The following is a 13,339-nucleotide window of genomic DNA, read 5'->3' on the forward strand; positions in this document are numbered from 1 at the left end:
CTTCAAGCCCTTTTCGCTTCTCATCCATCACTCCACTCATTGTGGGCCAAAGAGCCTCTGTACTGTTCCATGCTATACTTTAGTCTCCAACCCCCATTGCTGCCTGGGCACCTGGCACATGTTCCTCATCCATTGGTCCTTTTGCACACCTGGCCATGCTCCCATACCTTGGCACCGGCCCTTGTTCCTGACTCCCAGGAACCAGCAGGTGGTCAGGAACTTGGGTAGGTGTGCAGACTGAGCCAGAGTTTCCACTTGCCCATTTTCTAACAGTTGTCCTGTGAATCAGTCCTGCCAATCTGTCCTTTAGCTTGGTACATATCTTCACAAATTATTATTCCTACACCACTGTGCAGTGTTTATCGTAAACTTGACGTTTCTTTGATGAAAAGTAATTATATTGACTCGTACATTTAAATTGTTGTGGCTCTGAGCAAAAGCATTAGAATGTCAGTGTATTTGGTTGTGTTACAATCGTTATAGGGATTTATGAAACCATTTTCCTTTAGTAAGGAACTTTGGTTGGACTGTCCCTTGTTTCATGTTGCTGATTTAGGCTCCCACTCTCTTGGACTAAAACATGCAATTAGAGGCTGAAGATCCATACTGGGGGAGTGCTGTGTTTTTAGACATGCCATTCATCAGATGAAGCATTTAAACCAAGACCTCTTTTTGCTTAGCACTGGGCATATAGATTGTTATGGCATATTTGAAATACACCGGCCAGTTCTTCCTCATGTCAACATTCCTGGTTATTAATCTCATTGTAGTTTTGTTTTCCAGTTTTATACAGCTGTCAAATGCAGCTACTTTGCAGCCCTGCACTTTATGGGTGCTATACAAATGCTAGTCCTTCTTTAAAATCTCTAGGATCTTAGTTGATTATATGTGGGTGGTATATGCCTATTACCAAGTTGCTTCCTTTCACAGTAGGCCTCACATTCACAAGTCTAGCGATGAAACTTTGGCCAGAGCACTTGTAGAATGTAAACAGCTGCCAGAGGTGGTGGTTGATGCAGAATAGTGGCATTTAAGAGACTTTTGGATAGGCAGGCATAGATTATGTGCAGGCAGTTGGTCTTGGCATCAAGTTTGGCGCAGACGTGTGGGCCAAAGGGCCTGTTCTTGTGCTGTTCTGTGTTCTAATATACCAGCGCAATGAAAACTGCAGGAAGGTTTGTGTGTGGCATTGTCTTGATTGGTATATTTTCCAGATTCCGTAAAGCCTGCCACTGGTATAACGTAATCTATCAGGGTGGTAAAATCATTACATGAGGCCGAAACCACTGGAACCATTGACTGAAAACAAAATGGGCTTTCTGAACTAATTTTCCTTGCGCTCTTTCATGTCTAATACTTCAAAGGCTAGGATTCATGATCCGAGCTAGAACACATGAATATGAGATAATCTGTAATATATTCAAGAGAAGCTTTAACTAGAATGGTTGATGTATGAAACTTGCGGCCACAAATGTGCTTGGGAAAGTGCCTGAGGCGGAAGAGGGGGTGGTTGGGTGGTGAGGGTGTGTAAATCAAAGAATCTGGAGGGAGAGATCTCTGCAGACAAGGGTGGGGACGAGAAGATATGACTGGTGGTGGGATCACATTGAAAAGTGATGACCTGCTAAGTTCCTCCAGCACATCATTTTTTGCTCAGTTCCGTCATTTGCAATCACTTGTCTCCAGCCATTGAACATTGCTCAAATACTTTTAAGAATTTATAGTTGTTATGTTCCTTGTATATGATGCAGCTTCATCTGAAGACAGGCCAGCAATGTAACACTTTACATTTGTAAAGCCACCTTCATAAAAGAGTATCTCAGAAAATGTAACAAGAGCAAGCTGTTTTGGAAAAGGTCATCCAATACAAAATCCTCCTCATGACCTACAAAGCCCTCCATAACCTGGCCCCATCCTACCTGACTGACCTCCTCCACAGGCACACTCCCACCTTCACCCTCCGCTCTGCTGCTGCCAATCTCCTGTCCCCCCCCCATCCGGACCAAACTCAGATCCTGGGGGAACAGGGCTTTCTCCATCGCTGCTCCCACCCTATGGAACTCACTACCCCAAACCGTCAGAGACTCCTCCTCACTCACCACATTCAAAACATCACTGAAGTCTCACCTCTTCAGCACTGCCTTCAACCACTGAAGGTCACCTCACCTTCTGTCTCCTTTCTCTGTTCGTTTACTTATTTATCCATTTATTCACTTCTCTATGTTCTAGAAATCCCTGTAAAGCGTCTTTGAGTGTTTGAAAAGCGCTATATAAATGTAATGCATTATTATTATTATTATTATTATATCCAGGGAGCAAAGGAATGTCGGAATATGAAGCAAAGTTTCTTTGACTTTTTCTGTAATTAGTAAAATTTTTGATGCTATTGTGAATAATGTTACAATCTGCCCTTTTATATTTCAGCTGTATGTATCTTCCGAGAGTCGTTTCAACACGTTGGCAGAGCTCGTACACCACCACTCAACGGTGGCAGATGGACTGATCACCACCCTACACTATCCAGCTCCAAAACGCAACAAGCCTACGATTTATGGAGTCTCGCCTAATTATGACAAATGGGAGATTGAACGAACGGACATTACAATGAAACACAAATTAGGTGGTGGACAATATGGGGAGGTGTATGAGGGAGTCTGGAAGAAATACAATCTCACTGTGGCAGTGAAGACACTAAAGGTATAGTAACTTTCCTTTCCGGCTCTTTCACGCAGCTGGGTGGAATCTCAGCTGCTGCTAAGTTTCTTGTTTGGAAATTGCAACTTACATACTTAAAGCCCATGTAAATTCTTCAAAACTTTTGTTTAAGCCTGGGCCGTTCTTGATCCTGTATCAGAAAATTATTCATCCATGTTCACTCCACAGTTGAGTTTGACATCCTTTTTTAAATTAAAGCACCACCTATTCAAATATTCACCTTGTCCCCAAGACGATGCCTGGTGATGTTTGACGGGTTGTTAGCAGCCCTGCAGCCAGGTCAGTTAGTTGGCTAAATAGTTTTCTGGTACTTTATGTTTTAACTTGAGTTTTCAAAGTAAATGACCGCAATGTTGAAGTCTTGTGGATCCCCTGTAATCCTTCAGACCCCTCTAACAGAGGTTGTAGGGCATCCTACTGTTCTAGAAGTTTCAATGCACAGTCCATGCTGACATTTGTGGGTGCATTTCTGATTATTGCTGTGTTTGAGATGAGATGTTGAACTGGAGCCTTATCTCAGGCGACTGCAAATAAACACATGGCTTCTTTTGAATACTGGAATTGTCAAGCCTTCAGGTATCCCTCGAATAGCATCCATAAAATGGATCATTCAGTCACAATTGCAGTGCTGTTTGTGGAAGCTGGTTATGCACATTTTCGTTCGTATTACTACTTTCAACACAGTTCAAAAGTACTTGATTGCCTGTGGTGTTTTGGAATGAGTGTATTTGGGAAGGTCAGTTCTGCGAGAAATGTTGAATTTGTCATGATTCACATTGCCTATTTTTATTAAAACTTCTTTCTTTCTATAAAAATTTATATAACGTGGATAGTTTTCAATAAAGCATTCTATACTGTGCAGTCCTGGTACATTAAATAATCAGTAATAACTGTTATTACTTAATTACTTAATAACTATGTTATTACTTGGTTCTGACTGAGATTTATGAGGATGTTGCCAGGAACTTATGGACCTGAGCAAAGGGAGTGGTTGGGCAGGTTAGGACTTTATTCCTTGGAGTACGGGAGGCTTGGATGTGATTTTATAGAGTATAAGTTCATGAGGGGAATTGATGGCATGAATGCACAAAGACTTCTACCCAAAGTAGAGGAATCAAGAATCGGAGAATATGGATTTGAAGTGAGAGGGAAAGATTTAATGCGAACCCGAGGGTCAGATTTATTACGAACACAGTGACTGGTGAGTACATGGAACGAACTGCCAGAGAATGTAGTTGAGGCAGGTATTATGACAGCATTTAAAAGAAATTTGGACCAGTTCATAGATAGTTAAGGTTCAGAGGGATGTGGTCCAAACAGGGGCAGGTGGGGCATGTTGGTCGGCTTGGGCAATTTGGGCCTGCTTCCATGCTGTATGACACTTGACTCTCTTTATTTAAGGTTTATAATAGTTTGCTACTAACAGCAAGGAGATGAAAGGGGCCGGAGAACCTAGGGTGATGGAGGAACTGAAGGAAATCCACATTAGGCAGGAAATGGTTTTGGGTAGACTGATGGGACTGAAGGCTGATAAATCCCCAGGGCCTGATGGTCTGCATCCCAGAGTACTTAAGGAGGTGGCTCTAGAAATAGTGGAAGCATTGGAGATCATTTTTCAATGTTCTATAGATTCAGGATCAGTTCCTGTGGATTGGAGGATAGCAAATGTTATCCCACTTTTTAAGAAAGGAGGGAGAGAGAAAACGGGTAATTATAGACCAGTTAGTCTGACATCAGTGGTGGGGAAGATGCTGGAGTCAATTATAAAAGACGAAATTGCTGAGCATTTGGATAGCAGTAACGGGATCATTCCGAGTCAGCATGGATTTACGAAGGGGAAATCATGCTTGACAAATCTACTGGAATTTTTTGAGGATGTAACTAGGAAAATTGACAAGGGAGAGTCAGTGGATGTGGTGTACCTCGACTTTCAGAAAGCCTTCGACAAGGTCCCACATAGGAGATTAGTGGGCAAAATTAGGGCACATGGTATTGGGGGTAGGGTACTGACATGGATAGAAAATTGGTTGACAGACAGAAAGCAAAGAGTGGGGATAAATGGGTCCCTTTCGGAATGGCAGGCAGTGACCAGTGGGGTACCGCAAGGTTCGGTGCTGGGACCCCAGCTATTTACGATATACATTAATGACTTAGACGAAGGGATTAAAAGTACCATTAGCAAATTTGCAGATGATACTAAGTTGGGGGGTAGTGTGAATTGTGAGGAAGATGCAATAAGGCTGCAGGGTGACTTGGACAGGTTGTGTGAGTGGGCGGATACATGGCAGATGCAGTTTAATGTAGGCAAGTGTGAGGTTATTCACTTTGGAAGTAAGAATAGAAAGGCAGATTATTATCTGAATGGTGTCAAGTTAGGAGGAGGGGGAGTTCAACGAGATCTGGGTGTCCTAGTGCATCAGTCAATGAAAGGAAGCGTGCAGGTTCAGCAGGCAGTGAAGAAAGCCAATGGAATGTTGGCCTTCGTAACAAGAGGAGTTGAGTATAGGAGCAAAGAGGTCCTTCTACAGTTGTACCGGGCCCTGGTGAGACCGCACCTGGAGTACTGTGTGCAGTTTTGGTCTCCAAATTTGAGGAAGGATATTCTTGCTATGGAGGGCGTGCAGCGTAGGTTCACTAGGTTAATTCCCGGAATGGCGGGACTGTCGTATGTTGAAAGGCTGGAGCGATTGGGCTTGTATACACTGGAATTTAGAAGGATGAGGGGGGATCTTATTGAAACATATAAGATAATTAGGGGATTGGACACATTAGAGGCAGATAACATGTTCCCAATGTTGGGGGAGTCCAGAACAAGGGGCCACAGTTTGAGAATAAGGGGTAGGCCATTTAGAACGGAGATGAGGAAGAACTTTTTCAGTCAGAGGGTGGTGAAGGTGTGGAATTCTCTGCCTCAGAAGGCAGTGGAGGCCAGTTCGTTGGATGCTTTCAAGAGAGAGCTGGATAGAGCTCTTAAGGATAGCGGAGTGAGGGGGTATGGGGAGAAGGCAGGAACGGGGTACTGATTGAGAGTGATCAGCCATGATCGCATTGAATGGCGGTGCTGGCTCGAAGGGCTGAATGGCCTACTCCTGCACCTATTGTCTATTGTCTATTGTATATAAAACAATTGTAACCAAGCACAAGTATGATTATGAAATCTGCTAACTTAATTGAATTTGTATAGTATCTTTAACGTGCTAAAATATTCCAAGATGTGACAAGTACCATTAGAAACTGAACAAGGAGAAATATTTGGAAGATGACTATTTTGCATTAAAGAAGTAGGTTTTAAGATGGTATTTAAAATTAGAGACAAAGTGTTGCTTGTAGTTTGGAGAAAAGGTGGGTTTTTGAGTGAGAAAAAACGACCAAGATACAAAAGTGGGTGGTTTTGCAGAGAGTGAAGATGCTGGTTGTGAAAGATTGCAGCAGGATCTTGATCGATTGGCCAGGTGGGCTGATGAATGGTTGATGGAATTTAACATGGAGAAATGTGAGGTGTTGCATTTTGGGATGTCTAACAACGGCAGGACCTACACAGTGAATGGTAGGCCTCTGGGAAGTGTTGGAGAGCATAGAGATCTAGGAGTGCAGGTGGTTGGTTCCTTGAAGGTCGAGTCACAGGTAGATAAGGTGGTCATAAAGACTTTTGGCACATTGACCTTCATCAGTTATTGAGTATAGAAGTTGGGAAGTCATGTTACAGTTGTTTAAGACGTTGGTGAGACCGCATTTAGAGTATTGTGTCCAGTTCTGGGCACCATATTATGGGAAAGATATTGTCAAGCTTGAAAGGGTTCAGAGAAGATTTACGAGGATGTTGCCAGGGCTAGAGGGTGTGAACTATAGGGAGAGGTTGAGTAGGCTGGGTCTCTGAGGATGAGGGGTGATCTTATTGAGGTGTATAGAATCATGAATGGAATAGATCGGGTAGATGCACAGAATTTCTTGCCCAGACTAGGGGAATCGAGGACCAGAGGACATAGGTTCAAGGTATAGGGGAAACGATTTAATAAGAATCTGAGGGGTAACTTTTTCACACAAAGGGTGGTGGGTGTATGGAACGCTGCCAGAGGATGTAGTTGAGGCTGGTACTATCCCAACGTTTAAGAAACAGTTAGACAGGTACATGGATAGGACAAGTTTGGAGCGATATGGACCAAGCGCAGATAGGTGGGACTAGTGGAGCTGGGACACGTTGGCCGGTGTGGGCAAGTTCTACCGAAGGGCCTGTTTCCATACTGTATCACTCTATGACTCTAAATAGGTCATCATACAAGTATTGTGCATTCAGCAAGTAGTTACTGCTTGCTAAATGAATCTTAGAATCTGCCTTGGCAGTAAAATTCTTTGCTTCATGTAAAAATTCAATGCTAATTTGATTTGGTTGCTTACCTTTAAATGAGTTGCTCTTTCCAGTTAATTGGAATGTTCACCCTTGAACAGTTCCACTGCTGGTGGGTTGCTGCTTCATTTATGACCAATGGACATATCCATGGTGGAATGCAATCTAAGTTTTGTTGAGTTGCTTGTACAGTAGAAGTATTTTTATGAAGCTAATATGAAACTGTTCTGTCACTTCATCCAACGGGTAACATTTCTTGCAGAACGACCCTGCTCTCACCTACGTATGATATGATACAATATCACTTTATTTATCCCAGGAGGGAAATTAATCTGCCAACAATCATAAAACACATGAAATTAAAGTGACCAGTGGAAAGGATTGGGGATGTGCAAAGACATGGGCAGAGTGGTGGTGGTGGGGTGGAGGGGGGGGGGGGGGGTTGTACAGTTTGATAGCTACAGGGAAGAAGGATCTCCTGTGGTGTTCTATACTGATCTTGGTGGAACCAGTCTGTTGCTGAAGGTACTTCTCAGGTCAACTAGTGTGTCATGGAGGGGGTGAGCTGTGGGGTCCAAGATGCTCCGCAGTTTGAGTAGCATCCTCCCCTCCACGACCGCCTCCCATGAATCCAACTCCGCTTCCAGGACAGAGCCAGCCTTCCTGATAAGTTTTTTTATCCTATTGGCGTCCACGGGCTTCGTCCTGCTGCCCCAGTGCACGACAGCAAAGAAGATGGTGCTGGCTACCACCGATTGGTAGAACATCTGCAGTATCTTGCTGCAGACATTGAAGAAGCGGAGCCTTCTCAAAAAGTACAGCCACCTCTGTCCCTTCTTGTACAGGGCCTCAGCGTTCCTGCACCAGTCCAGTTTACTGTCCAGGTACACTCCAGGCTATTTGTACTCCTTGGTAAACTGCACATGCACACCATTAATGTAGACAGGGGACAGTGGTGTTCCTCGCCTCCTAAAATCAACCACTAACTCCTGAGTCTTGTCAGTTGAGCTGCAGGTGGTTCAACCCACACCAACAAAGTTGTTGACTACACACACCTCTGTATTCAGCTTCCTTCCCCTCACTGATGCAGCCCACAATTGCAGAGTCATCCAAAAACCTACTCTCCACCCTGAGCTTTTCGGATTTGGAAGTGTGACACTTTCCATTTAGGCACCCTGCAATCGGGTATGCAGCTCTATCTTGCATCCCCTCCTACCCTTGGAAGAACATGATCCAAAAGGGTGCAAGTCATTTATTAGAAGTACCCCAAAAATGTGACGTGAGGAAAAGGAATCTTTTTGAGCAAACTTCAAAACAAAACATTGATTTGAAATACAGCCAGGTAATGGTCACTAATGCTGTGCAAAGTGTTCCATTGTCTCCATCTAGTGTTGTGCTTGAGCATAACATGACCTTGCCATATTTGGCCAAAGTCACAGCAGGTAGCACTGGCCAGGAAGTGTTCTCCTTCCCCCACTACCTCTTGAAGGTTTCATGTGGGAAAGGTTTGGGGGCCTCAAAGGGATAAAATCATGTGCTGAGCTTTGCTGCTGAGAGCGAGTTAGTTTGGAATATCAGCAACTCCTGCTGTGGGATAGATGAACATGTCATGACTTTCTGGCTCACACATCAAAGGAACCAGCTTGCTACCATCATCAGCAAATAGGTTCCATATTGAGAAACCATACTATCGACATGGAGAAAATCTTACCCTGCATCCCATTGGGAAACAAAATGATTTTCCTATGCTCTTCAGTACTAGGTCAGATAAGATAGAGAATTCCCTTTAAGCATGATCAGCAAAAAGTCCATCTGGACAGGCTGTCCTGTTGAAATAATTTTTGGAACACGATTTAGTCATAATGAAAGCGAGAGAGAGAGAGAGAAGCACATAACCTCAAAGTGACATCCCTGTTCCAGGCACTGGTTTCAGTTGGATTATGTCATCATCTGGGTCAGAGACCAGGAGGATGCCTGAACCATGATGAGTTGCAATGACTGTGAGCACATTATGGCCTAATTGATTCACAAAATGCTGGAGTAACTCAGCGGGTCAGGCAGCATCTCGGGAGAGAAGGAATGGCCGACGTTTCGGGTCGAGACCCTTCTTCAGACCATTCCTTCTCTCCCGAGATGCTGCCTGACCCGCTGAGTTACTCCAGCATTTTGTGAATAAATACCTTCGATTTGTACCAGCATCTGCAGTTATTTTCTTATACTACTTGTGGCCTAATTGACTTGGTTGTTGTCATCTACCTGACCGCAGAGCAGTTGCGGCAACAGAAACTCTGGCACAAGAAAATCGACACTGAAGGTTACAAGGGTCTTGCAAGGATAGTTTCTCATTGTTCTTGGATTGAAAACTTCACCGTCCTACAATTAAAAAAGAACTGCTCCACAGGCAACTGAAAGCCAAAGTCCAACAGAAGATGCGTGACCCAACGAATATAGGAGGTCTGGCAAGTTGATTATAACCACTACATGCACAGATTCCTCAGCATTGTCAAGGCTGAGCATGGGCCAAGGTCTGCCCTACTGAGAACTAAGATTGAAAGTCGCCTCGTCAAAGGTTGAAAGGTCATCAATGTCCACTGGAATGATTATGTCAACCAAAACTCCGTCCTTCACTCCATTCCACTCCTGAGTAAAGACCTTAAACTCGGCACAAAGCTTATTGTTTATTGGCAGCAGTGAGCCCGGTCCCAGTATACTTCTTCGTCATGGATTATCAATAGCAGGCCTCTCAGTCACTGGAGAGAGATCACCAATATTGTCTCTGCAAAATTTCTAAATCCAAAGGCAAGATAAGTGAATAGGCATCACTTTCATCACAGAGGCCAATGTAAAATTGTTACAGTCCCACCATCTCTGACATCTGTGTAAGCATGCCGCAAATAACTTCAGCTGCCACCTGTTTGACCTTGTAGATGAAAGTGGCTATACCTTTAATTTAAACGGCGGATTTTTTCCCAATACAGCTTTGCCTTTTCACTAATTAGGCGTCTAAAAACTTCGCTTTTTCCCTTTTTTGAATAATAAGGCAGCAGTTTACATACAAAATGCTTCCACAACATGAATCTGAAATGGATTCTGCAAGGGCGAATTTCCATTACCCAAAGGGCTGTAATGCAAGGATCCCCTGTAAAGCAAGTTCTCCCAGTGCCCTAATACAATACAATACAATACAATATATCTTTATTGTCATTGTACCCAGGGGTACAACGAGATTGGGAATGCGCCTCCCATACGATGCAATAATTTAAGTAATTAACAGCAACCCAACGAAACGAAACAATTGTAACAGTTTTTAGACAGGGTAAAGTGCAAGTTGATCTATGCGTTGTGGCCATCCGGCTCAGCAGGACCGGTTCATTGCAGCTATGGCCCTGGGGATGAAGCTGTTCCTGAGTCTGGAGGTGCGGGCGTAGAAAGCCTTGTATCGTCTGCCCGATGGAAGGAGTTCGAACAGACTGTTGCAGGGGTGTGAAGAGTCTTTGTGGATGCTGGTGGCTTTTCTGAGGCATCGTGTGTTGTAGATGCCCTCCAAGTCTGGTAGCTGTGTTCCGATGGCCCTCTGAGCTCTATGGACTACCCGCTGTAGAGCTTTCCTTTCTGCCTCCGTGCAGCTGAGGTACCACACAGGGATGCCATGCGTTAGGATGCTCTCTATGGTGCAGCGGTAGAAGGTCGTCAGCAGCTGTTGGGGTAGACCAGACTTTTTCAGTGTTCTTAAGTAGAACAGTCTTTGTTGTGCCTTCTTGACCAACGCAGCAGTGTTATTGGACCATGTTAGGTCCTCCGAAATGTGAGTGCCCAGAAACTTGAAGCTGGACACTCTCTCCACACTGTCCCCGTTGATAGAGATCGGGGCATATTTCCCGTTATGTGACCTACGGAAGTTGATGATCAGCTCCTTGGTCTTGGTGGTATTTAGGGACAGGTTGTTATCCGAGACCAGTCCGCCAGGTTCTGCACCTCCGCTCTATAGTTTGTTTCATCCCCGTTGGTGATAAGCCCGATCACCGTTGTGTCGTCTGCAAACTTGACAATGGTGTTGGTGTCGAATGCAGGAACACAGTCGTGTGTGAAGAGGGAGTAGAGCATGGGGCTCAGAACACAGCCCTGTGGTGTGCCGGTACTCGGGGTGATAGTGGAGGACAGGTGCGGGCCCATTATCACTGCCTGCGGTCGTTCCAGCAGGAAGTCCAGGATCCAGTCACATAATGACGAGCTGAGGCCTAGCTGGTGGAGTTTGGTGATGAGCTTGGTGGGGATGACCGTGTTGAAGGCGGAACTATAGTCTATGAATAGCATCCTCACATACGTGCCCTATCTCTCTAGGTGAGTCAGGACAGTGTGAAGAGCCAGAGAGATGGCGTCCTCTGTGGATCTATTTGCCCTGTATGCAAATTGATGTGGGTCCAGTGAGTCAGGGATGCTGGATTTGATGTGTGAGAGGACCAGCCTCTCAAAGCACTTCATGACTATCGGCGTTAGGGCAACCGGGCGGTAGTCGTTCAGGTTGGAGATCTTTGCTTTTTTCGGCACCGGAACTATGATAGCCGACTTCAGGCACTTGGGGACCGTAGCTAGAGATAATGACAGGTTAAAGATCCTGGTGAATACCTCAGCCAGCTGTTCAGCACAGTCCTTCAGTACCCTTCCTTGAACTCCATCCGGTCCTGCAGCCTTGCGTGGGTTGACCCTTTGCAGAGCGCGTTGTACCTCCTGTGTGTTCAGTTGCAAGACCTGTCCCACCGCCTCGGCTGGGGTTCTTTCACTCAAGGTGGTTTTGCCAGTTTCAAAGCGGGCAAAGAAGGTGTTAAGCTCGTTGGTCAGTGCCATATCGCTGTGGGGGCAGGCAGGGCTGCTCTTGTAGCCAGTGATGTCCCTGACACCCTGCCACATGCTTCTGGTGTCCGTGGTGTTGAAGTGGTCTTCCACCCGTTGCCCTTTTAATACCTTTGTTCAGGTTTGACCTGGCAACACTGTATGCTGAAGTGTCACCAGATTTAAAGGCATTGTTGCGTGCCCTCAGCAGGTTCTGTACCTCCTTGTTCATCCAGGGTTTCCGGTTTGGGAACATCTTTATCTCCTTGTCCTCCGTGACATTCTCCACACAGCAGTTGATGTAGGAGAGCACAGTGGATGCGTATTCCTCCAAGTCTACCTCTGAACCGTAGGTGGCCTGTTGTGCAAACAGGTCCCAGTCGGTGCGATCAAAGCAGTCCTGGAGTTGTAGGGTGGCATCCTCGGGCCATATTTTGACCGTCTTTATTGTGGGTTTGGTCTTGCGGATGAGGGGTTTGTATGCAGGCAGTAGAAACAGTGAGAGGTGATCGGATTGTCCCAGGGGTGGGCAGGGGAGAGCTCTGTAGGCGTCCTTTACATTGGTGTACACCTTATCCAGTGTGTTTGAGCCCCTGGTAGGGCACTGCACATGCTGATGGAATTTGTGGAGCGAGGCTCGTAGGTCGACCTGATTGAAGTCCCCTGCAACAATGAAGGCACCGTTGGGGTGGGCATCCTGCTGCTTACTGATGGCCGAGTGTAGCTGTGCTAGTGCTAGGTTAGCATTAGCCTGTGGGGGAATGTATACGGCCATGATGATGACCACCGTAAACTCCCGCGGCAGATAGAATTCCTTCCTAAATAGTGCTAGTAGCAGATAACAGTTGTCATCTATTTTGCTCTGTGGAATCCTGCCCAAAGTAACTGCCACATTTCTTTGCAAAATACCAGTACCCAGAGTTTAATGAATTAGTTGTTAAGAGTTTTGGGTATCCTGAGGACTTGAAAACACTGTTCCAATGCTTTTATTCTTATCAATTTTGACAATCTGTGTCACAATAACTTTGGAGTAAGGAAAAAAGTGTTTGTAAAGTCCTTAATGTTAACTAAAATGATAAAATCTGGATTGAAAGCAGTATGTTGGAAATGCCAATGAGAGATCGTTGACCTGAAATGTTAACTCTGTTTCCCCATCGGATATTGTTAAGCATTTTCTGTTTTCTTTCATTTTGCCAGCATCTGGAGGGCTTTTGTCGTTTCAGAAAATGTTTATAATGCTTAATGAGCCAGGAGGCACTTGTGGAGAAACTGGAATCAGTCACTATATTGATGGTGAATTTATAAGAATGCAGGAATGTAGATCTGAAATTAAGTGCAATTCTCACTGGCCTGACCATCCTTGCACCCAAACGTTAAACCCTCTGTGAGTGATTCAATTTGCAGATCCAAAATAAGATAATATTCTGTGTGCCAGCCCTCTAGGTACAT

General features: G+C 44.9%; 1 protein-coding gene across 2 annotated transcripts in view; it reads left to right on the forward strand.

The window, feature by feature from the left end:
- The window catches only part of abl1 (c-abl oncogene 1, non-receptor tyrosine kinase), a 112,606-nt gene that overhangs the window by 76,854 nt on the left and 22,413 nt on the right, over positions 1-13,339 (forward strand). For both annotated transcript variants that reach the window (XM_078426301.1, XM_078426302.1), the window contains exon 4: positions 2,425-2,697. In XM_078426301.1, coding sequence (XP_078282427.1) covers positions 2,425-2,697 — 273 coding nt within the window. The remainder of the gene's footprint in view (positions 1-2,424; positions 2,698-13,339) is intronic.

The sequence above is a fragment of the Rhinoraja longicauda genome, chromosome 31 (assembly GCF_053455715.1).
Source record: "Rhinoraja longicauda isolate Sanriku21f chromosome 31, sRhiLon1.1, whole genome shotgun sequence".
Taxonomy (NCBI): Eukaryota; Metazoa; Chordata; class Chondrichthyes; order Rajiformes; family Arhynchobatidae; genus Rhinoraja; species Rhinoraja longicauda.